This window comes from Cebus imitator, unplaced genomic scaffold, assembly GCF_001604975.1.
Source record: "Cebus imitator isolate Cc_AM_T3 unplaced genomic scaffold, Cebus_imitator-1.0 Scaffold117, whole genome shotgun sequence".
Lineage (NCBI taxonomy): Eukaryota > Metazoa > Chordata > Mammalia > Primates > Cebidae > Cebus > Cebus imitator.
This window is the reverse complement of record NW_016107432.1, coordinates 3,548,937-3,573,073: the sequence shown is the minus strand read 5'-3', so window position 1 is coordinate 3,573,073 and position 24,137 is coordinate 3,548,937. Positions and strand designations below refer to the sequence as shown.

Here is a 24,137-nt window from a genome sequence, read left to right as displayed (position 1 = left end):
AAAAAAAAAAAAAAAAAAAAAAAAAAAAATTACAAAAGTACAAAAAAAGCGAAAATACAAACGAATGAACAAAAAAAGCCAGGCGTGGTGGCACATGCCTGTAATCTCAGCTACTGAGGAGGCTGAGGCACAAGAATCATTTGAACCTGGGAGGCAGAGGTTGCACTGAGCCGAGATCGTGCCACTGCACTTCAGCCTGGGTTTCAGAGAGAAACTCTGTCTCAAAACAAAACAAAACAATCCAGAACACTGGAAACAAGCAAGCAAGGGACAAAGGAGAGATAGGATACATGGAAAAACAGAAAACAGAAAGGTGAGGCCAGTGCGGTGGCTCATGCCTGTAATCCCAGCACTTTGGGAGGCTGAGGCAGGTGGATCACGAGGTCAAGAGATCGAAACCATCCTGGCCAACATGGTGAAACCCCTTCTCTACTAAAAATACAAAAATTAGCCAGGCGTAGTGGCGGGCACCTGTAGTCCCAGCTACTCAAGAGGCTGAGGCAGGAGAATTGTGGTGAGCCTCTGGGAGGCAGAGATTGTGGTGAGCCACCGCACTCCAGCCTGGCAACAGAGTAAGACTTGGTCTCAAACAAAAAACAAAAAACAAGGTGGTAATCAACTATATTGATAATCACATTAAATATAAATGGTTTAAATACTCTAATTAAGAGTCAGAGATTGTCAGACTGTATAAAAAAACACCCATTCCCATTTTCTTTTTTTTTTGAGATGGATTTTCCCTCATTTCCCAGGCTGGAGTGCAATGGCACTATCTCAGCTCACCACAACCTCTGCCTCCTGGGTTCAAGCGATTCTCCTGCCTCAGCCTCCCAAGTAGCTGGGATTATAGGCATGTGCCACCACACCTGGCTAATTTTGTATTTTTAGTAGAGACGAGGTTTCTCCACGTTGGTCAGGCTGGTCTCCAACTCCCAACTTCAGGTGATCCACCTGACTCGGCCTCCCAAAGTTCTGGGATTACAGGCGTGAGCCACCGCTCCCAGCCATGAAATCCATTTTATTTAATTTTACTTTTTTGAGATGGAGTCTCACTCTGTCACCCAGGCGAGGGTGCAGCAGCTTGATCTTGGCTCACTGCAACCTCTGCCTCCCAGGTTCAAGTGATTCTCCTGCCTCAGCCTCCCAGTTTGCTGGGATTACAGGCATGCACCACCATGCCCTGCTAATTTTTGTATTTTTAGTAGAGACGAAGTTTCACCACGTTGGTCAGGCTGGTCTCCAACTGCTGACCTCACGATCCACCTGCCTCAACCTCCCAAGGTACTGGCATTACAGGTGTGAGCCACCGTGCCCTGTAATTTTTGTATTTTTAGTAGGGATGGTGTTTTGCTATGTTGACTAGGCTGGTCTTGAACTCCTGACAGGTGATCCACCTGCCTCAGCCTCCCAAAGAGCTAGGACTGGAAGCATGAGCCACTGCATCTGGCCAACTCTATTTCTTAATCCACTAAAAGGCCTTAATAATTATCCAAATACAGGCTGAGAGGGGCAAGTAGATATAACTGAACCAGGGACACAGCTTTGACCTTTGTGATTTCAGGTGGTTATCTCAGGTCCAGAGAGGCCAGGATGGAAACCCAGCTCAGAAAGGTCTGCCATGGGCAGAGCCCCTGCCCCGGGCACAGGTGCCCTCATCCTGTTCTAGCCATTTTCTGTTCTGGTCCAGGTCACAAAGCCACTTGTCCTTGGGCCAGCACAGACTGACTGCTGGAGGTGGGGATCACCCGACCCCAGCAGAGAGAATGGCCCGGACGCCTGCCCAGCCCTTATCACTCCCCAGCACTGCTGGGACTCCCGCTCTTCTGGACAGGTGAGGGTGGCTCCAGCCCATCCTGGCGTCAGCTGGCCTGGCTTCCCAGCCTGCACAGGACCAGCTTACCAGGCCCAGAACCTGTTGGAGGCCCCAGCCTGACCCCTGGGAGCCCGGTTGCCTTCCTCAACATCCAGCCCCAGGGGTGCCTTGGGGCCTCACCCATCGCCTATTCTCAGAACTAGCCGGCCTCCAGGCATCTGTCTGCTCTCAGTGTCCACTGTGGGACCCGGCCATCAAGTCCCACGGTGGCCAAGGGACACCGGTAGCTCCTCCTCCCGTCAGACCACCCCTTCTCACCACCCCCACCAAACCCTCAGGGCTTGAGGACGCACCTGGGGAGGCACTGGACTGCCCGGCCCCCCCTCCAGGGGTGGGGAGCATTTTTCTCCTGCACCTTTGACAAGCCACCTGGCCTGAAACAAACCCCGCCCTACCTCGGTGGAATCAGAGTCAGCTGCTATCCCCCCAGCCGAGGGCCAGCCCACCCATCGGAGGCCCGCCCTGGGTCAGGCAGCTCATCTCACCCAGGACACCCGAGCCCCAGCACGGGAGGCTGAAGGGGGAGGAAAGGGTCCCTCTCCTGGAAGTTTGCTGGAAACCCCGAGGGCGGGGGCGGCCTCCTTCAGCGGCCGCCACCCTCTGTGCAGGCTGCTCATCCTCAGGGACCCCCAGGAGTCCAGTCCCCCGGGCCAGCTGCGCTGAGGCGGAACGAGGCCCGACCCCACCCGTGGCCGGAAGGAGCCCTGCAGCGGGGTCCGCCCTGGGTGCCCACGCGCGAAGGTCTAATTCACACCGCCCTGCCCGTCACGCTGTGCAGGTGCAGAAGTGAGACCCCAGAAGGCGAGCGACCTGCCCACGGCCACACAACCGGCCTACGGCAGGGGGGAAGGCGGCGGCGGCGAGCCTCGGGCTCCGAGACCGCGCGCCCTGGGCGGGACAACGGCCAGAGCCACGGCTAGCGCCGGCCGCAACCTCCCCGCTGCGCGTCCAGCCCCGTCGCCTCAGGTCGCCGCCGCCGCGTTCTTTCCTTCCGGGGCCGCAAGACGCCGCTGAGCGCAGGGCACGCACGCGCGCAGGGGGCGGGGCGTCGGCCCGGGGGCGGGGCCAGACCGGCGCAGAGGGCGCACGGCGGCCCCGGCGGGCGGTGCGGAGGCGGGACGCCCAGAGGCCCCGCCCCCTCTGCCGGCGCGGCGCGGCCGAAGGCCGGCGTGGAGGCGGCGGCGGCTGACGGACGGGCTCGCGGCGGCGGCGGGGCGCGGGCGGCCAATGAGGGCGGCCGGAGGGGGCGGGGCGGCGGCCGGAGGGGGTGGGGCGGCGGCCGCGGTTTTGTTCCGCCGGGGCTGAGGCGCGTCGCCCTCGGTGGGGCCTGGGCGGTCGGCCCTCCTGCCGCTCTGCCGGCCCGCGGCCGCGCTCAGGTACCGAGCCCGGGCGGAGCGCGCCGCCCATGCCTCAGCGCGGCGGCTGCGAGTGTTTCCCGCGGCACGCGGAGGGCGCGGGGCCCTGCGCTCCGGGCCGGGTGCGTGGACGACCCCGCCGGGCCCGAGCCCCCGCCGTGCGCGCCCGGGTCCGGGCGACTTCCCCGCACGAGGCGAGGCCCGGCCTGGTGGCGGCGCGCCGTGGTTCGGTGTCGCGAGAGGCGGGCGTCGCAGCGGTAAACGGGGCCTTGGGGCGTCCCGAGAGGGACCCGGCCGCGGGAGGCCGGACGTGCCCGGAGACCCGAGGAGGGGACTTGGGCGGACTCCGAGGCCGCTTTTTCTGCGTGGCCTGGAGGGTGTGAGCGGCCTCGAGCCTCCGGTGTGCGGGGCGCCGGTGCCCGCCCGCACCCCGCACCCCGCGCCCACGCCCCGCGCCCCCGCCCCGCACCCCGCGCCCACGCCCCGCGCCCCCGCCCCGCACCCCGCGCCCCCGCCCCGCACCCCGCGCCCCGCTGCCGCCCGCTCTGGAGGGGCCTTTTCCTCGGTCGGAGCGCGGTCGCGGAGCCCCGGTTCCCGCGCAGCCCGTGAGTGGCCTCGTGAGTTTTCGCACGGCATCCTCGGTGCCTCTTGTTTGAAGCCGGGCTTCCATAACTTTAAAGCACTTCGTTTTAAACTCAAAGCGCACTCACCCTTGGCGCGCCCGTGAGGACCTCCCAGCACTGAGAACTTTTCACCCGGGATGCGTTTGCGGCCGGTGCCAGGGAGCGGGCTGCCTCCGTGGCTGCTGACCTCCGTTGCAGATCCAGCTCCCTGTTCCATCTTTCCCCCGTCGCTGCTACACTTGACTGGTCTCAGAAACAAAAACGAAAAGAATGTGCTTCCGTTTCACACGATTTCAGAAATTTAACCTGAACTTACTGATGCTGCTTTAAAGACCCTACTGTCGCCCGAGCGCATCCGTCATCAGAGTGGGTGCGAGAAGGGAGGTGCAGCCTTGCAGCCTGAAGGCAGGAGGCTGGGAACCGGTTTTGGTTCATTCGAAGCTCTTGAATGTTACCCCAGAGCGGAAATCGACATTGTTTGGAAACAGTGGCTTTTAATTAAATTGGGTTAGCGCAGGGAAACTAGGTGGTAGTTCTTCCAGACAGTTCTAGTCTCCCTGGCCCGCGCCATTGTCCCCCTCCTTGAGTCCTCTTTGTACGCTGGGCACCAAGCCTTCTGTGGCTTGATAGATGAGGCCCCGTGCTGTCCCTTGGCCTTGGAGCTCGGTTCTGCAGCTTTGTCCTTCTGCTGTGTTCTGTGTTGCCACTTTGAGGGTCGCCCTGGCCGAGACCGTGGTAATGGTTCAGCCCCTGTGGATGGATCCTTGCATTTCTTTGACTTAGGTTGGACTTGGGGTCCACAGAACGTGTCTCTTGCTACTTGAAGTGTGTAAGTGAGAATGCCAAAGTAATTTTTTCTTTGTTTTTAGCGGATGCATGGAGGCCTTTCTAGTTATGGAGGTACTTGCTCACATGCAGTGATGTGCACAGGAAGCAGAAGTAGGAAGAGGCTCTAATCTCAGAGAGGACACATTTTAGTGGGTAGATAAAAGAACGAAGCGAACAGGTATTTTTTCACCAGTGCACTGGGAACATTGAAAATGTTTTTTTAGCCGGGCGCGGTGGCTTGGGCCTATAATCCCAGCACTTTGGGAGGCTGAGGAGGGTGGATCACAGGGTCAGGAGTTTGAGACCAGCCTGGCCAGCATGGCGAAACCCTGTTTTTAGTACAAATAAAAAAGCCGAGTGTGGTGGCACATGTCTGTAATCCCAGCTACTTGGGAGGCTGAGGAAGTAGAATTGCTTGAATCCAGGAGGTGGAGGTTGCAGTGAGCCGAGATCACACCACTGCACTCCAGCCTGGGTGACAGGGTGAGATTCTGTCTCGAAAAGAAAGAAAATCCAGGTTTCATAGCTGGGTACGGTGGCGCACGCCTGTAGTCCCAGCTGCTCAGGGGGCTGTGGCAGGAGAATTGCTTGAACCTGGGAAGCGGAGGTTCCGGTGAGCGGAGATCGCGCCACTGCACTCCAGCCTGGGTAACAAGAGCAAAACTCCGTCTCAATAAAAAAAAAAAAAAAAAAGAAAATCCAGGTTTCTGTGTCTGTGTCCTGGGCCTCCCACAGGAGGCTTTTGGGGGTGTTCACCTTGATCGCTGGGTTACTTTGAGGCTGTGAGTGCAGTTTCTCGCCATGCGTTCTTCACACATCCAGCAGCATGGATGCATCTGGCCTGAGACTGTTGTGTTGGGGTGTTGGTCAGGTGGTGGTTTTAAAGCACTTTCCTCATTCCCTGTGTACCCACTAGTGGCTCCCCACTGCCCTGTGAGGAGGTGCTTTCCTGCCACGCCCACCTCACCTGGGTTCGTGGGTTCCTGGGTCCGTGGGTCCGTGGGGCCATGGGTTCCTGGGTTGCTGGGTCCCTGGGTCTGTGGGTTCTTGGGTCCCTGGGTTCGTGTGTTCCTGGGTCCCTGGGTCTGTGAGTTCTTGGGTCCTTGGGTTCCTGGGTCCATGGGTTCCTAAGGATGTGGGTTCCTGGGTCAGTGGGTCCATGGGTTCATGAGTTCCTGGGTTTGTGGGCTCCTGGATCTGTGGGATTTCCTGGGTTCCTGGGTCTGTGGGTTCCTGGGTCCGTGGGTTCCCGGGTTCCTGCGTTTGCAGCCACTCACTTTGCTCTGTGTTACCTGTAGGCTGCTGGGGAGCCATCCTCACTTCCTGTACCTTGACGGGTTCCAACTCTTTTCTTTTCCCCAGCCCTGAAATCAGTCCCTTTTACCATTTCTACACAGACTATGAGTGTGAGGCCTGTTTGTTTTTGACAGAGTCTTGCTCTGTTGCCAGGCTGGAGTGCAGTGGTGCGATCTCGGCTCACTGCAGCCTCCGCCTCCTGGGTTCAGGCAATTCTCCTGCCTCAGCCTCCTGAGTAGCTGGGATTACAGGCACGCGCCACCATGCCCAGCTATTTTTTTGTATTTTTAGTAGAGACGGGGTTTCACCATGTTGACCAGGATGGTCTCGATCTCTTGACCTCGTGATCCACCCGCCTCGGCCTCCCAAAGTGCTGGGATTACAGGCTTGAGCCACCGCGCCCGGCCAGTGAGGCCTATTTTTAAAATAAAATCTGAGTTCTTATTTTTTCAAGTTGTATTGTGGCTGCTGTCGACTTTCTAGGGTTATATGTGTGCTTTGTGTGACCAGGAGGTTTCAGAGGGCAGGTGAGCAAGCCCCTCGTGGTGCATGGTTGAAGGAAGCTGGCCCCTTTCCTTGCAGGAGTGGGTGGTGGGATTAGGGAGGGAGGCCAGCTTGTCAGCCATAGAGCCCCATCCTATGAGGGCTCTGAAGCTGGGACGGAGGTGAGTCTGGGCCCTGGCCGTGAGCTGGCACCCCAGTTGCTGTGGCTTTTCCCCAGCTGACATTGGGCCAGTATTGGGTATGCAGTGTGGCTGGCTCTGATCTGTGCTCCTTAGTTTGAGACAGTTTGAATGGAGCCCCTGCTGCGGAGAGACCTTCTGAGGCATCACAGTGGGCCCGGCTGGCCCTGGCCTGGCGCACAGCACCCCTCTTGGAGTCCAGGGTTCTTGGCTGTGGGCTGGAGGTGATGGTGGCTGCCAAGGGTGGTGGGAGTGGTCAGCGCTGAGCGTGCAATTTCAGATCCAGTGAGCCAGACAGGCACAGCCTTTAGCTGATGTGCTGTGTCCCTTGGCTGGGAGCAGCCCCATGGGTGGTGGCGCCTGTCAGGACCTGTGCCTGGGTTTGATCGCCCAGTCCTCTGGGCCTGGCAGCCTCAGGGCTGTACCTGCTGACGGGAAGGCCTCGAGCCAGGCCAGGTGGCCCGCTGTGCATGTAGCTGTTGTGTTGGTGGTGGCGCCTTTTCCCTGCCCCTTGTTCAGGAAGATGCTGGCTTTTGGGTTCTGGGGAGATGCCTGTTGGTTCCTGTTGAGAGCAGGTGTATATGTACATTTTAAGCATGGAATGCGGGTATTAACCGTGTTGAAACCTTGTCAGCACTGGCAGAAATGTGCCTGTGAGTCTCCTCTGGCCTCTTACTTTACTGGCCGGTGCCATGAACTTGGATGCTGCCTGCCTTCCTAGTGTGGCTTTCATGGCTGGGCAGTCCTTCTGATGGGATGGCTCATGTGGCTCCCACATGGCAGGCTTTTGGGGCAGATGCTCGTGAGTGGTGCTGCCACGAGCACCTCACCTGGGTTTGAGGAACGAAGCAAACAGATATTTTTCACCAGTGTACTGGGAATGTTGAAAATGTTTTTTAGCCAGGCGCGGTGGCTCTGGCCTATAATCCCAGCAATTTGGGAGGCTGAGGAGGGCGGATCACAGGGTCAGGAGTTTGAGACCAGCCTGGCCAGCAGGGTTGCCTTTGTTGGTGGAGGTACAGCCTAGGCTTTGGCGTCCTTGCCGAGGGCAGCCCGTGGGCCCCAGGAGACGGGCTGGAAGCCAGAGCCAGGCAGCAGCTGAGGAAGAACACCCTGGAGGTTGTGTGCAGGTGCCGTCACTGCTGTCTTCACTACCAGGCACTTTTCTTTTTCTCTGGAGTTCCTTTTTTTTTTTTGAGATGGAGTTTCGCTCTCGTTACCCAGGCTGGAGTGCAATGGCGCGATATCTCGGCTCACCGCAACCTCCGCCTCCTGGGTTCAGGCAATTCTCCTGCCTCAGCTTCCTGAGTAGCCGGGATTACAGGCACGCGCCACCATGCCCAGCTAATTTTTTGTATTTTTAGTAGAGACGGGGTTTCACCGTGTTGACCGGGATGGTCTTGATCTCTTGACCTCGTGATCCACCCGCCTCGGCCTCCCAAAGTGCTGGGATTACAGGCTTGAGCCACCGCGCCCGGCCTGGAGTTCCTTTTTAAGGGTGTCCTGGTCTTCACGGAGGTGCACTGTCACTCTGAGTGCAGAGGCTGCTGCCAGAGAAGGTCTCCCCTTCCCCCTGGTGCTCTCGTCCATCTTGCTGGTTTTGCCTGGTTGCCCCCGCTCGTCTGTTTTGGCCTCTGTTGGGTCTGAACTAGGTGGCCTTGGCAGCTGTCACACCCAACAGTGGGACCCTGAGAAGGGTCGAAGCTGGGGCAGGTGGGGACACGCTAGGCACAGGGCCACCTTGCTGGGTGCCTTGGCCAGTTAGTGTCTGTTGGGAGCAGCCCCAGGGCTGCCCTGCAGCCTCTGCCTGCAGTATAGTTGGGGCTGCCCATGCCTGGGGCTGGAGCGCTCAGGGCCTGAAAGACCCCGAGTCCTTGCTCTTCCTCAGCCGGCCCCTTGCTGTCAGTAGGCCGGGTGCAGACCCTGGCAGGCTCCCTGTGCCCCAGCTTCATTGCAGAGCGCTTGCCCAGCTGGCTGGTGTGGGGGTGGGGGTGGTGTTTGGCCACTTGGAGCAGAAGGGGGTGGGTAGTCAGGGTTTCTGCATTCCTGGCTTGATATTGGCTTTCTAGCAGCTTCCCAGCTTCCAGATGTCCTTGCCATTGTCTCCCGTCCTGTTTTCTCTTTTGGAGCAGGGGCCTGGGGTGGCCTTTTTTCAGTGGAGGCTTCCGGAGGGTGGGTCTAACATGCCTTTGCCTTTAACCAGAAGACCACTGTGATTAGATTTTCCAGAACAGAACTCGCATGGTAGTTTTGAAAATGGGAGGGAGGGTGTGAGGCGGGATTTCAGAAATACTTTATACACCGGGACTCGGCACGTAACAGCGACATCAAGGAAATGGTTTTGCGTGATTTCTCTCTTTTGAGAAACAGACACAAATCCTGAAGAGCCTGTGGGTGTGGACCGTTCATCAGTAAAGTGGAGACATGACCTTGAGATTTGGTTCAGACCTAGCAATGCCGGGGCCTTCTCAAGTCTGATGTTCCAGGACTTCAGTGCCTGTTGGTGTGAACGGAGGACACAGGGCTCCGACCATGGTCACACTCATCACGGAGAAGCTGCAGAGCCAGAGCCTGGATGACCTCACCTGTAAGGCCGAGGCTGGCCCGGTAAGCAGCTGTGGGTGGCTTGAGGCTGGGTGCTGCTCCCCCATGCTGTCACAGGGGAATGGCCACACTGGGAGGTGGAGGCCAGGGCTAAGTTCTCAGGGGCTTGGGGGCTCTGCTGGCCACGGATGGGGGTGTCTGGTACACATGTGGGCCCCAGAGCCCCAAGTGCAGGTGTGCCTGTTACCATCCAGTCAAGCAGCAGCACGCATCCCCAACGGACTCCCTGTCCCTTCCCTCCTAGCCCCCCTGCCAAGGGAGCCTCTGTTTTGGATTTCATCACCAGGTTAGCTTCTTTGGGTTTGGAATTCCTACAGGTGGGTTGATTTTCCTGCAGCCGTGGTGAATGGACTTCGGATGTGGCACCTGCAGGGCTCCCCGCCCTGGTTAGACGGCGGATGCAGAAGGAGATGGCTGATGTCTAGCCTGGAGGGTCTTGCCAGGGCCTCAGAGCCAGCAGGGGTTCTTGGAGTGCCTGCCTGTCCTGGGCCTGGCTTCGGTGTGGCTCTGGAGGCATGGGCATGCTGCATTTGTAACCTCTTGCAAGTTATGGAAATGAGAGGGCAATGGGAAAGCTGTGAAGTCTCAGGCCTCTGGACTGGGTTCGTGTGACCCGTCTTCACCTCAGGGGGTTCCAGTGAGAGTCTGAGGGTCCAAGCTGAAGCCACTGCTCCTGAGAGCGGGCGAGTGTGGATGTTGGGCTGTGGGAGGTGGCATGTGCCCCGAACCTTTGCAGGCACTGCTTGTGGGGCCTGGTGCTCAGGGCCACTGTGACCGAGGTGACTGTCGCAGTGCTGGCTGTGTCCTGCAGTCAGTACCTTTCCAGCTGTCAGGCCACGTGTGGGAGGTGGCTGAGGCGGGGAAGGTAGTGCTTGCCTGGTGTCTCAGAGACTTGCTGGCTGCAAAGCTGTGTTCTTTCCAGATATCGTGGCTGGTTCCCATCTTTTCTTTTTTCTTTTTCTTTTTTTTTCTGGAAACAGAGTCCTGCTCTGTTGTCCACATTGGACTGTAGTTGCACCATCTCAGCTCACTGTAACCTCCGCCTCGTGGGTTCAAGTGATTCTCGTGCCTCGGCCTCCTGAGTAGCTGGAATTATAGGTACCCACCACACCTGGCTAAATTTTTGCATTTATTTATTTAGTTTTGGAGATGGAGTCTTGCTCTGTCACCCAGGATGGAGTGCAATTGTGTGATCTCGGCTTACTGCAACCTCCGCCTCCCGGGTTCAAGTGATTCTCCTGCCTCAGCCTCCTGAGTAGCTGGGATTACAGGCACTTATTTTTGTATTTTTAGTAGAGATAGGGTTTCATGATGTTGGTCAGGCTGGTCTTGAATTCTCGACTTCGTGATCTGCCTGCTTTGGCCTCCCAAAGTGCTGGGATTACAGGTGTGAGCCACTGCGCCCTGCGTAAATTTTGTATTTTTAGTAGAGGTGGGATTTCTCCATATTGGCCAGGCTGGTCGTGAGCTCCTGGCTTTCAGTGATCCGCCCGCCTTGGCCTCCCAAAGTGTTGGGATTACAGGTGTGAGACACTGCACTCGGCCCCATTTTTTCTTTTATGATTAAATGGAGAAAACTATTTATTTATTTATTTATTTAGAGACAGAGTCCACTCTGTCACCGACGCTGGAGTGCAGTGGCACAATCTCAGCTCACTGCACCCTCTGCCTCCTGGGTTCAAGTGATTCTCTTGCCTCAACCTCCCCAGTAACTGGGACTATAGGCACCCACCACTACACCTGGCTAATTGAGAAAACATTTTTAGGGCCAGGTGCGGCGGCTCATGCCTGTAATCCCAGCTACTTGGGAGGCTGAGGCAGGAGAATCACTTGAACCTGAGAGGCAGAGGTTGCAGTGAGCCGAGATCGTGTCATTACACTCCATCCTTGGCAACAAGAGGGAAACTCAGTCTCAAAAAAAAAAAAAAAGAGAAAACATTTTTAAGGAGTCTGTAACCAAGACCAAAGCAGCACATGTCTATCAGATGGCTGCGTGCCTCTGAGGACATTTTTGGGAAGTGGACGTCAGCCAGGGTGTGGGCGGCTTTCCAGGGAGGTGGCTGCGCAGCATGCCTGCTGGGCCTGGGAGGTGTCTGCACAGATGTCCTGGTGTGGGGTGACCCACAGACCTCCACGTCCTCTGCGCTTTAGGTGACCGCTCTTCACCTCTCTTTTTTTTTAGCTTTTATTTTAGATATGGAGGTACAGGTGCAGATTTGTCACTTGGGTGTACTGCTCTTGGCTTGTGAGCAGTCCTTAGTAGGTAGCTCTTCAGCCTTTGCCTCCTCCCTGTCTCCCATTCTTCATCCCTTTATGGAGCATTTGTCCACTGACCGAAGGCAGCATGGGCAGCTCCTTGGTCAGCCTTGGCCTTAGGACAGGAGCCTGGGACTCCTGCAGGGTGAGTGGTCATGAGGGTCCCGTCACAGCCTGCTTCTGCTCCTGCTGACTCGGCTGGCTCTGTTAGTGGTCGTGGCGGCAGTGCCCTTGTTAATGGAATTAAGTGCCCTTAAGAAAGAGGCCCCAGAGAGGAAGCCAGCCCCTTCGACCATGCATAGATACAAGGGGAAGGGCCATCTGTGAACCAGGAGATGGCTTTACCAGACGCTGAATCTGCCAGTCCCTTGACTTGGACTTCCTGCCTCCAGGACTGTGAGGAATAAGTGTTTTTGGTAAGTCCCCGCCTGAGCCTGTGGGACCTGGCTGTCCGGCCTGTCCTGGCTCCCGGGGACCCCGGCTCTGTTTGCCTGCTATACCCGTGTCCCCCATGGCCAGCACCACTGGGAGTAGCTGCTGCCCCTGGTGTGTCTTTGCACAGAGGTGGTCACATTGGGGTAACTGAGAGGTTCTGAGCCACCGTGCAGGCCTGTGGCTCCTTCGAGCTGCCTGTGGGGGCCGTCTTGCCTGAAGAGAAGGTCCTTTCCTTGCTGGATGTTTGTCCCCGGCTGGAAAGTCCTTTCCTTGCTGGGCGTTTGTCCCTGTCTGGGAAGGTTCTTTCCTTGCTGGACGTCTCTCCGCGGCAGTATGGGGCTGGGTGCTGTTCATGTGGCCCTGGGGGAGGGCTGCTGTGTGGAGCAGGAAGAGAGTGAGGTCATGGTGCTTGCTAGGGGAGGCCCAGGCCTGGGAGGATCTACAGCAACAAGGGTCTGTGGCGTGAATCTCTAGCAGAGCCACCTCTCCTCATTTCCCCAGGGTGGGTGAACCTGGAGGTCATCTGGTTCCCGTGGTGTGGCCAGGCGTTCACAGCTCCACACCACCGTGCTGGCTGAGGTGGGACCCCATGTGTAGGCAGCCTGTCTGTGGATGGGTGTCTTTTTTTGGGGTTACAGACCCAACTTTCATTCCCTTTATGGGAAGCAATGAAGGATTTCCTTTTAATTTTATCATGTTTGGAAATGTTATCACAGGGGGCAATGCTGGGGACTTAGGTGGTAACTGAGAGGTTCTGAGGTGTGGCAGAGAAGCAGAGGGGCTGCTGTGCCCAGACCCTGCAGGACAGCCATGTCCTCTGCACAGGTGGCCTTCCATATTCTCACAGACCAGGAGGCTCTGGGAGGTTAGGGAGCTTGCTGGGGGCCCATCAGGACCCCCTCCTGTGCCCCATCCTTTGCAGGGCCCTGCGCCCTGCCTGCATGGGAGAGTGTGTGAAAGCAGACACAGAGTGGGCTCCAAGCCATGACTTGCCAAGCAACTCCCTGGCACTGCATGGGGCAGGGAAGGGAGCCCTGTGGTGTTTCCCTTATTGCCTCCCTGCAGACCCTCAAGCTCCCACCATGCCCAGTGGCTTTCCTGCTTTGAGGGAGGAGATCCTGCCCTCTGGACATCCCCCAGACCAGTGCCACACTACAGAGCCTGGCTGAGGGGCTCCTGTCCTGTGTCTAAGCTGTTGCAAGTGGGAAGGGTTGCTTGGGTCTTGGCTGAAGCGCTTGCTGAAAAGTAAGTCGGTGAGGTTTGCAAAGACGGCTGCCACAAGGACCGCCCAACGGCAGGAGTGCCTGAGCTTCAGGAGCAGCCACAGGACGCATGCCTGTGACTTGGAATAAAAACGTCCGTTTAGTGTTAGAGCACTTTTATAAAGAAAAAAAGTTAAAAAATATCCATTTACACAGTTGAATTTTGTTAGGTCTTAATAAAACTGTGCTTTTTATTTTATTTTTTGAGATGGAGTTTCACTCTTATTGCCCAGGCTGGAGTTCAATGGCCTGATACTGGCTCACTGCAACTTCCACCTCCCAGGTTCAAGCAGTTCTCCTGCCCCAGCCTCCCAAGTAGCTGGGATTACAGGCACATGACACCATGCCCAGCTAATTTTGTATTTTTAGTAGAGACAGGGTTTCTCCATGTTGGTCAGGCTGGTCTCGAACTCCTGACTTCAGGTGATCCACCCACCTCAGCCTCCCAAAGTGCTGGAATTACAGGCATGAGCCACCATGACTAGCGCATTTTATTTTAATAACTAGAAAGAAAACGTGGGGAAAATAGAACGTGCTGCAGTGATGAGAACGCAGGGATGTTATTGCTGAATTCTCACATGTCAGTAGCAGTATTGAAACGTCTCTTCTCCGTCACTTTCAGTATTCTGCTGAAACCCTGAGCAAGAGTGGTCGTCTCTTTCCTTTGGAGCTCCATGGTGAGTGTTTTAGGAGCTGTGGCCGGAGGCCTGAGCAGGGTTGAGCCAGGCTCCTGGGCTGGGAGGGTCCTGGACGCAGAACATGAGCCTGATCTTCAGAAGCCAAGGAAAGCATTCACGTGCCCTACACTGGGGCATGGATGGTGCCTGCTGCCGCCCTCCCACGGCTAGGCCAGTGGTCAGGAGTAGTCTGTGAGCAGGACAGCCTGTATAGGGTGCGAGCCCAGCCAGGCCTCTCCCTCCTCAGCTGGTGGGGCCCAGGGGCCTGCTACGCCCTTGCTGGAAGGTGCAAGGCCCACCCTGTGGCCACTAAAAGAATAAGACAGTGTGGCTGGCACGGCATCAGTGTTAGCTGGGGGGTGCTGTGGCACACTGGGCGGCACACCTGCTGTCCATACCATGGGGGACGTGGCTGTGCCTGGCTCACCTGCAGGTGGGGCTTTCATTGATGGAGAGCAGGTACCCGGAGTGTGGGGGCTGGTGTTCACTATCTGGGTAACTGTGGGGTCCTAGCTCCTTCTCCAGCAAAGGTTCTGGGGCCTCACCCTCTGTTGGCCCTGTTCATCCAGGTTGTGACAGTGCCCAGTGCCCTCTGTCACCTAGAGCGGGCCTTTGCAGGGATCCGTTAGGAGGCTCACCTTGCTGAGTGCCGTATTACCAAAGTGAAGGTGTTTTACCAGACTCTTTGATGAATAGATGGGAGTAGGAGGTGTGAGGCCCTAACTGGCCTGAGCCCCACCCCCTGCCCGGCCTGTGCTGTGATGTCCTCACCTCAGCCTCCTGGGGTTCATCCTGCACACAAGGCCAGACCAGCCACCTTCATCCTGGCTCAGAGCCCCGCAGGGCTTCCCACACACCTCACCTGGGCGCTCTCCCCGCCTCCACCTCTCTGCCTCCTCCCCACAACTCCCATAGCTCCCCTTGCCACCCCAGGGTCACCCCAGGGCCTTTCCCCAAAGGCGGGTCTTACAGCCTCCACTCCAGGTTCCTTAGCTGGATGGCAACTGCACAAACCAGTGGGGGTGTCCTAGGGGTCCACAAGCCCCTGCCCAGGCCGACTCCATGCCAGGCCCACGCACCTGGCCTTGCTCTCAAGGCTTCTCCCAACCAGCAGTGATGGGATGAGCAGGCAGTGGCAGCGGGGCTGGGGAGCACATCAGGCGGGCGGCCCCGGGACAGCTGTGGGGGATGTGAGGCTGAGGAGGGGCTTGAGTCCTGGGCCTGGTGGCTCTGAGGTTTGCGAGGAGTTTCTGGGGCTCAGATTCCCTGGAGACCCTGGCCACAGGTGGGACCCTCTGTTGCCCATGGGACCTGAGCTGCTTTAAGAAGAGGCTCTGGGGGGTCCTGGCCGGGGAAGCCCACACTCGTGAGATGCGTGGCCGCAGAGGGAGGGAAGTGTTTTGAAAATGTAGGAAGAAAGTTTTAGCAAAGCGGTTGGGAGAGCAGAGCCTCGTGATTGTTTTCAGGGAGGCACTGGCCAGGAGGCTGACACCTCTTTCAGACACAGCATCCCCTTAAAAAGTGAGCCAAGTCCCGCAGCCAACCTGGTGAGGGCAGGTGGGGCTGATGCCCACTTTGCGCCATGGACATCTCTGAGAAGCATGCCTGGGGTGATGGCAATGGCTGTACCCTTGACGGCTCTGCTGGGCAGTTTGCCAGGATGGCTGTTGCCCCATGCAGTGGGAAGAGGCTGGGCCTGCCCTGTGGCTCACCTTTCTCTTCCCCTGCCTCTTTGTGTCTTTTCTGTAGACCAGAGTCCCTGGAAGGTCTTAGGTGGAGGACGGCCTGTCGGGAGCCAGGCAGCCGTGGGCCCTGATTTCTCCTTCCTGCCGGGCCTGTCTGCTGCGCACACCATGGGTCTCCAGTGGCGGCCAGAGTCCCCGGGCCTAGGTGCGGGCCTGGGTGCAGTCAGCACCGTAGACCCCAGTGAAGGCACAGGGCCGTCCACGGCGCCGCCCACCAAGCGTCATTGCCGGTCCCTGTCAGAACCTGAGGAGCTGGTGCGCTGCCGGTCCCCCTGGCGCCCCGGTGGCTCCAAGGTCTGGACTCCAGTCTCCAAGAGGCGGTGCAACAGTGGTGGGAGCGCCACGCTGCAGGGAAGCCCGGGTGCCGTTCTGCTGAGGAGTACCCTGTGGTTGGCCAGCCCCACCTTATCTGCCACGCCCCGGCCGTCGTCTGCCAGCAGCGGCTTCGTGGACAGCAGCGAGGGCAGTGTAGGCTCAGGTCCACCTTGGTGTTCCACAGAGCCCTGCTTGCTCTCCGTGAGGCGCCGCCTGTCCCTCTCACAGGAGCAACTCGCAGGCGCGGGCACCCCCCTGCCCTCGGCCAGCAGCAGCCCCACGTCCACCCCTGAGCTGGGCCGGCCCCGCGGGCTGCTCCGCTGCCGCTCACAGCCATGTGTGCTCAGTGGGAAGAGGAGCCGGCGCAAACGGAGGCGCGAGGAGGACGCTAGGTGGACGCGCCCATCTTTGGACTTCCTGAAAATGACACGGGTGAGACTTTCTTGTTTCTGAGGGCTCAGGGAGGGCAGGTCTGAACGACAGTGCTGGGGTAAGGCTGGCCGATTCCCTGGGATGTGGCTGCTACCATCTGGCTGGCCTCCTCTGGACTGGGAAGAAAGGAGTGAGGAGAGCCGTTCAGAGTGGGTTGGAGTGATCAGAGCACCCAGGTCGTCCCACCTGTCCCTCAGAGGCAGAGCCCCACACAGGCCCAGGGTGGCCCGTTAGGCTCGTGGGGTGTGGCCTGGGGGAAGCAGCAGGAGCAGATCTGTGCGTTTCTGGCCTAGCTGAGCCACCTACCTCAGCTGCTGGGGAGCCCCCCAGCTTTTTCTGGGGTGATGTCTCAGGAAGTGAGAGGCTATCCTGGGAGCCCCATTCGAGGCAGAGCCTGGGGTCCTCTCTTGTGAGAGGCAGTGGGTGCCCATGCTGCAGCTCAGAGCCCAGCAGCGCCTGTGCACCTCGGAACTCCACAGGCACCTCCTGCAGAAACTGTCAGGATGTGTGAGAGAGCCTGCACCCACCTGAAGATTCTCAGTGCCGCCCACCTGCCCACACCCACCCCCATCACAGGCCGTGCTTGGCACAGAGTTCAGGAAGGAGATAGGACTGAGGAGGTGTCCCGAGGTCTTGCTCTGTGTTACTAAGGGGGTGTGTTCACCTCCGTGTGCTCAGAGACCTCTGGGACCCTGGCAGCGCTCAGGGAGCTTTGGGCAGGAATTAACAGGACTTTTTGATGCCAACTCTTGAGTGCAAACCAGGCCTGAATGGGGCTGTGGCTGAGGTGGGACGGGATCAGTGTCAGTCTCTCTCTTCAGTAACCTGTGGCCTTGGCAGCCCCCGACCTCTTGCCCCCAGGCCCATCCTCCGGGCCACAGGCCTGCCCATGCCCTCCCTCTGAGGGCCATGGATGTGGTGGAGCTGTGCACAGGGTGTGAGTGGGGCATCTGTCCCTCAGATGTGTGCTGTGCAGTTTTACTCTGGTGGGCTGGGCCTGGGCATCCTGTGGGGACTGGAGAAGGGGCACAGATGACCCAGGTCCTCCTCAACCTGGCTACAGCTTAGAGAGAACAGTGTGGCTGGCATGCCGGGGGGATTCCCAGGGTCCTCCAGGACGCTGGTGCTTGGTCACGCCAAGGGCGCCATGAGCATGGCCTTTTCTGATCAGTGGATTCTCCAGATGATTCTTCCTGGGGGCTTGAGGTGAGTTGAAAACCCAGACTTCCCTGCTATGAAACTTTTCTGCAGAGAGCAGGGTTTAGAGAAGAAGCCTCTCATCTTTTGCTATGAGATGGGCTGACCTGGGGAAGCCAGCACATGCTGGAAAGCTGGTGGTGAGCTTTGGACACACCAGGCTGTTCCTGCTTGCCAGGGCTTTGGGTGTGCACGGCAAGGGTGTCAGGACCTGTTGGGATCAGGAGGGACAGGAGCAGAGGAGGGAGCTGCAGGCTCTGCATGTTGCTGGGTGGGGAAGGGATGGTGCCAGGGGCTATTGATGACCGGACAACATCAGCACGCCCTCGAGACAACCCTAGGTTTCTCAGTTGCCCTGGGGGGCAGACTGACCAAGGGGGTGGGTGAGTGGTGATCGAGGACCCTTGGGAGAAGCTGCATGGGGCTCAATCTGGAGATGGGGTACCCCCGGCAGAGTATGAGGTGTGGGTAGAGGCAAGGACTCTCCAGACCCAGGACCAGGGCTTGTGGGCATCCGGGGTATGTGGTGTGTGGGGGAGACAGATGAGAGGAGGTCAGGGCTGCCATCCAATGCCGTGTGGTGTGTGGTGTGTGTGTATGTGTGTGGGCACATGTGGTGTATGCTCTGGGTGTGGTATGTGCTGTGGTGTGTATGATGTGTATGTGTGTCGTATGTGTGTGTGGTATGTATGTGGGGTATCGTGTGCGTGTGGTGTGGGGCATCTGTGATGTGTGTGTGTGGTATGTGATATGTGGTGTGTATGTGGTAGATGTGATGTGTGGTGTGTGTGACATCTATGTGTGGTGTGTGGTATGTGGTCTGTGTGGTAGTGTGTGGTATGTGTGATGTATGGTATGTGGTGTGTGTGTGGTGTGTGTGGAGTGGGTGGTGTGTGTGATGTGTGATCTGTGTGTGGTGTAGTCTGTGTATAGTTGTGTGGTGTGTGTGTGTGGCGTATATGTGACGTGTGTGATGTGTGATCTCTGTAGTGTGTGTGTCTGGTACATAGGTGAGTGCTGGTTTCTCTCTGGGAGGAGAAACCCCTGCTGTGCGGGAACTGGAGCCTTGACCCCAGGACTGGGGCTGCGCGGGGCATCCATCCGTCAGATCCCCATAGCCCCAGCTTTGGGCCCCTTGCTGAGCTGGCCTGTCCCTGTCCACATGAGCACTGACCGCCCAGGCTGCTGTCCCGTCCCCTCGGTGTTTCTCTGATTGAGTCCTCCTTCCTCTTGACCCCGGTTCTTCTGCCCCAGGCCTTCACACCCTCCTTGGCTACTGAGACATCATCCTAGTGGCTTTGTTGCCTCTAATTTGTCACCCTCAATCTTTTTTTTGAGATGGAATTTCATTCTTTTTGCCCAGGCTGGAATTCAACTGTACAGTCTCGGCTCACTACAACTTCTGCCTCCCGGATTCAAGCGATTCTCCTCCCTCAGCCTCTCGAGTAGTTGAGATTGCAGGTGCTCGCCACTATCCCAGCTAATTTTTATATTTTTATTAGAGATGGGGTTTCATCATGTTGTCCAGTCTGCTCTTGAACTCCTGGCCTCAGGCGGTCCACCTGCTTTGGCCTCCTGAGGTGCGGGGTTACAGGTGTGAGCCCCCGGGCCCGGCCCACCCTCAGTCTTGATACCACTGGCAGAGTGAACTCTCTGCAATGAGCGCTGTCCTAGTCCTCTCCTCGGACAAGCAAACCTGAGACCAGGCAGGCTTAAAACTCCACGTCTGTGTTAAAAACAAAACCAGACCGGACGGGCACAGTGGCTCACACCTGTAATCCCAGCACTTTGGGAGGCCGAGACGGGCAGGTCACTTGAGGTCAGAAGTTGGAGACCAGCCTGGCCAACATGGTGAAACCCTGTCTCTACAAAAATACAAAAATTAGCTGGACGTGGTGGTGTGCGCCTGTAGTCCCAGCCACGTGGGACTTGGCAGGAGAATCGCTTGAACCTCGAAGTTGGAGGTTGCAGTGAGCTGAGATCACGTCACTGCATTCCAGCCTGGATGACAGCAAGACTGTGTCTCAAAACAAAAAGAAAAACAAAACAAGAAGCCAAAACCCAAACCATGCCCATGCTGCCTCACGGTCAAACGCCGGGCCTGTGTCGCCTCAGGGTCAAACACCGGCCCGTGCCGCCTCATGGTCAAACGCTGGGCCCGTGTCGCCTCAGGGATCTGGGAGGCCAGTGGGGAGGCTCTGCTAAGGCCTCCCTGGGACTGCAGTCAGCCAAACTGGTTACCTGGAGGCTTGACCAGGGCTGCAGGACCTGCTGAAAATCTTTTTTTTTTGGAGACAGAGTTTCGCTCTTTTTGCCCAGGTTGGGCAAGTTCACCCACGTGGCTTTTGGCAGGAGGCCTTAGTTCTTTGCCACGTGGACCTCTCTGAGGGGCAGCCTGAGCGTGTTCACAATGTGGCAGCTGGATTTCCCATAGTGCGTGACCCCAGTGGGCTCGAGTGGGTCCCACAGAGCCCTGTGTGACCTGATCCTTACCAGCCGAGGTTTTGTCTGGTCCTTGACTCTGCCCAGCCCCTACTCAGTGGGAGGAGGATCGGGCTTCACTTTTTGAAGGGAGTGATTTCAAAACCTCTCTTCTCCGTAAGGAGTGCGGTCAGGAACAGTGCTTGTGGAAGGGTGGTGTTGTTAATGTTGGCTCTCGTGTCTCCCCGGCGCTTGTGCTAGAGTTTGGTTGGTCACAGACAGGTGGCGTGCTTACAGAGCGGAGAGGCGGGTACAGAGGGCCAGGCGGAGGTGTGGTGTTACACGGTAAGCGTGGGTACACATTCGTTAACAGTGACTTTGTGTGTGTGTGCAAAATCACTAGAGTTTGGTATTTTAAGGAAGGCCCTGATGTCTCGTGATTGGGAGTCAGTGCGCTGCCCTGTGAGGGCGGAAACTCCCGTTTTCTGCTCGTTGTTGGTGATGTGCACACAGCTGTTTTCTTTTTGCTTGCGCTCTTGTTCTCTCTCTCTCTCTCTCTTGCTCTCTTTCATGGAGTTTTGCTCTTGTCACCCAGGCTGGAGTGCAGTGGTGTGATCTCGGCTCACAGCAACCTCTGCCTCCCAGGTTCCAGAGATTCTCCTGCCTCAGCCTCCCAAGTGGCTGGGATTATAGGCGCCCACCACCATGACTGGCTAATTTTTGTATTTTTAGTAGAGATGGGGTTTCACTGTATTGGCCAGCCTGGTCTCCAACTCTTGGCCTCGGGTGATCCACCCGCCTCTGCTTCCCAAAGTGCTGGGATTACAGGTGTGAGCCGCCTCGCCCAGCTTGTCCCGTTTTCTTTAGTGACTTTCTTAATGAGCTAGAGCAGTGTGGGTGCTGCATACCCCACTCCGCTCCCGGGACTCAGCTCCACATGAAATCAGAGCTTTTCGTTTATTTGCTTCATGGAGTGCTGGGTGATACCTGCTCGCCCTGCAGTGTGCCCTGCCTTAAATTTAGCCGCTTCCTTCTGCTTGCCCATGAGTGTTGTCAATGTGACAGTACTCATCACTTTCTGGTAAAAAGCAGGCTTATGGGGCAGGGGGCCTCGTCAAATGTCAGCAAAGCCCGTGAAGAGACAGGCAGTATCTTCAGGGGCCACGTCTGCAAACGCAGAGCCCTGCGGGCTTCGGCTGCGGAGGACCACTCCAGGAATCCCAAGGGCCCAGGGCTGCCTGTTTGTCCCTCATTTCAGCTCTTCGCTTATCCCACTTGAAAATGGGCCCCCACCTTTTTCCATGTTCCTCATCTGCCACCTATGCACCCCTCTCCCTGTCAGCCAATCAGTCTTCACCCACCCCTGCCTGTCCCCGGCTTGAGCCCACCCCCCAGCTGCCCCCTGCCTGAGCCCATCCCCACCCGCCCCCTGCCAGCACTTACCCCCACCTGCCCCCTGCCTGTGCCACCCGCACCCTGCCCACTCCCACCCCGAACCCATCCCCTGCCCGTACTCACCCTCACCGGCCCCCTGCCTGTACCACCCCCCCCATCTGTCCCCTGCCTGCATCCACCCCCACCCGCCCCTGGCCCTTGCCCGCTCCCATCCACCCCCAGCCTGCGCCCACAGCCACCTGCCCCTAGCCTGTGCCCACACCCACATGAACCTGCGGCACCTTTGGTGAATAGGTGGCTCCCAGCCTAGGTTACCTGTCAGTTCCTGTTTTCATTTTGTTTTTTTGAGACAGGATCTCTTTCTCTTTGTTGCCGAGACTGGACTGTAGTGGCATAATCAGCTCACTGCAGCCTCCATCTCCTGGGCCTAAGCGATCCTCCCACCTCAGCCTCCTGAGTAGCTGGAACCACAGGTGCACACCCCTGTGCCCAGCTGATTTTCTTAATTTTTTTTTTAGAGACAGAGCCTCACTGGCCGAGGTTGGTTTCAAACTCCTGGGTTCAAGCCAATGTCCTGCCTCACCTCCCAAAGTGCTGGGGGATTACAGCGTGTTTGCCAGTTCCCGTTTGTGTCAAGCTCCTCTCCACCTCAGGGCCAAAAATAAATGCTCTGATTGTCCTCAACAACTTTTCTAATTGTGTGTTGCAGACAATCAGTCCTTGCTCTGGGTGGACACATGTACCCACTGCACACTCACCGCCGCGCTTCTGTGCACACTCACACTCACTCACACCTGCACCTCTTCTGTGCAGTGCTCTCACCTGGCAGGACTCGCATGCGGCCCAGCTCCAGTCGGCGTCCCTGGCATGTGTTGTGTGGTCTGTGGCTGGGCTTGCCCTTCAGGGCTCCTGCGTTGGGGCTTACACTGGGACAGTTCGGTGATTGTCCCTCTCCTGCCACCCCCTCCCTCTGGTCTGAGTCTATGCTCACACGGCCACTGCAGTTGTCGGGGGGCTGCTATCTGACTGAGCAGGGTGTGGGGTACCACCTTCCCTGCCTTGCTCTTGCAGCTGTTGCATGTTTTCACAGGAAAACATTGAGGATTTTCTGCTTTTTTTTTTTTTTTTTGAGGAAGAGTCTCGCTGTCATTGCCCAGGCTGGAGTGCAGTAGTGCAATCTTGGCTCACTGCAACCTCTGCCTCCCAGGTTCAAGTGATTTTCCTGCCTCACCCTCTGGAGTAGTTGGGATTACAGGCATCCGCCACCGTGCCTGGCTAATTTTTTGTATTTTTAGTAGAGACGGGGTTTCACCTTGTTGGCCAGGCTGGTCTCGAACTTCTAACCTCAGGTGATCCACCCATTTTGGCCTCCCAAAGTTCTGGGATTTCAGGCGTGAGCCACTGCACCTGGCTTTTATTGGTGAAGCTGCGTTTTCTGCTTTTATTGGCAAAGCTGCATTTCAAAGTTGAAATTAAAATATGACCATTGAAAATATGCACATCAGTTATGGTTCCAGCAGAGTGTGGGAGCAGCTGCTGGTTTCTGTAAAAGCATGTGCTTTTAGGGTTTCGAAAGCTTTTGCCGCGTAGAGAAGATGCTCAGCCGTCTCTGGAGAGACTGAGGCTGCTGCAGAGACGGAAACAGCCCCCTGTGTGGTCCTGCAGCAGGGTCATCTGGAACCTGAGGAGTTCTTCAGAATGGCAGTCAGCTTCAGGGTCAGCAGTTACCTCGGGGGTCAGAAACCTAAGGCCAAGCTGGAGGTGTATGTGGCTGTGTTGACACTGTCAGGCCGCTGTGTGTTTGGAGGTCTTGGGTTTATTGAGCAGATGGTGCCTCCATGGGCGTCCCTCCTGCACCTGCTGAGCCATTTTCTTCATGCTCCCTGTGTGAAAACTGAAAAGCCAAAAGCTTAGAGCAGCTCCTGGTACCAAGGAAAGGACTGACTGACTTGGTTTGTGCTGCTGTAACAAAATACCCCAGACTAGGCCATTTCTAAATAATAGAAATATATTTCTCAGAGTTCTGGAGGCTGGGAGCCCAAGACCCAGGCCCCAGTAAGTCTGGTATCTGGTGAGAGCCTGGTCTCTGCCTCCAAGTCGGCCTCTGTTGCTGTGTCCTCACCTGGTGGAGGACACGGAGGACACAGAGGACTGAGCTGGTTCCCTGTAGCCCTTTACAAGGCTCTAATGTCCCGTGCAGGCCCACAGGACCCGATCGCTTCCCAGAAGGCCCTGCCTCCCAACGCCACGGTAGAGATTTGAAGGGACCAAACCGTAGCAGGGACCATCAGGAACACGGAGAGTCTGAGACAACACAGACTGGAAATTTGGAATTTGTAGCTGCTGATTTTTCTTGCTTGTGCTCTCAGACCTTCTCTCCAGGAGCCACGCTCAGGGTGGTCAGAGGTGGTGAGTGAGGTGGCAGAGGCGAGTGCTGGGCAGGGGGCATGCTGCTGGGTGCTCACTCCACACATCCGGAGGGGCACCAGCCGCCCCATGCCCCTTGGGGTGAGGAGCCAGTGCCATCAGCAGCTGCACGGTTGGGGTAGAAAGTCCCCCTCCTGCCTCTGTGTGGAGGGCTGGGAGACAGGGAGGATCTTTGGTCTCTGGCTTGCTGGCTTTTTTTTTGAGACGGAGTTTCGCTCTTGTTGCCCAGGCTGGAGTGCAATGGTGCGAGATCGGCTCACCGCAACCTCCGCCTCCTGGGTTCAACGATTCTTCTGCCTCAGCCTCCCAAGTA

At 57.3% G+C, this 24,137-nt stretch overlaps 1 protein-coding gene across 3 annotated transcripts in view; it reads left to right on the top strand.

The window, feature by feature from the left end:
• Nucleotides 1-3,159: 3,159 nt before the first annotated feature.
• Nucleotides 3,160-24,137, top strand: part of FAM53A (family with sequence similarity 53 member A) — a 26,244-nt gene continuing 5,266 nt past the window's right edge. The window contains exons 1-4 of one of the 3 annotated variants that reach the window (XM_017538985.2): nucleotides 3,160-3,249; nucleotides 9,029-9,265; nucleotides 13,838-13,892; nucleotides 15,642-16,384. In XM_017538985.2, coding sequence (XP_017394474.1) covers nucleotides 9,191-9,265; nucleotides 13,838-13,892; nucleotides 15,642-16,384 — 873 coding nt within the window. In that variant the 5' untranslated portion in view covers nucleotides 3,160-3,249; nucleotides 9,029-9,190. Of the gene's footprint in view, nucleotides 3,250-3,976; nucleotides 4,124-9,022; nucleotides 9,266-13,837; nucleotides 13,893-15,641; nucleotides 16,385-24,137 lie in introns of those variants that run through there. The other 2 variants (XM_037742169.1, XM_017538984.2) reach the window with 2 other exon arrangements.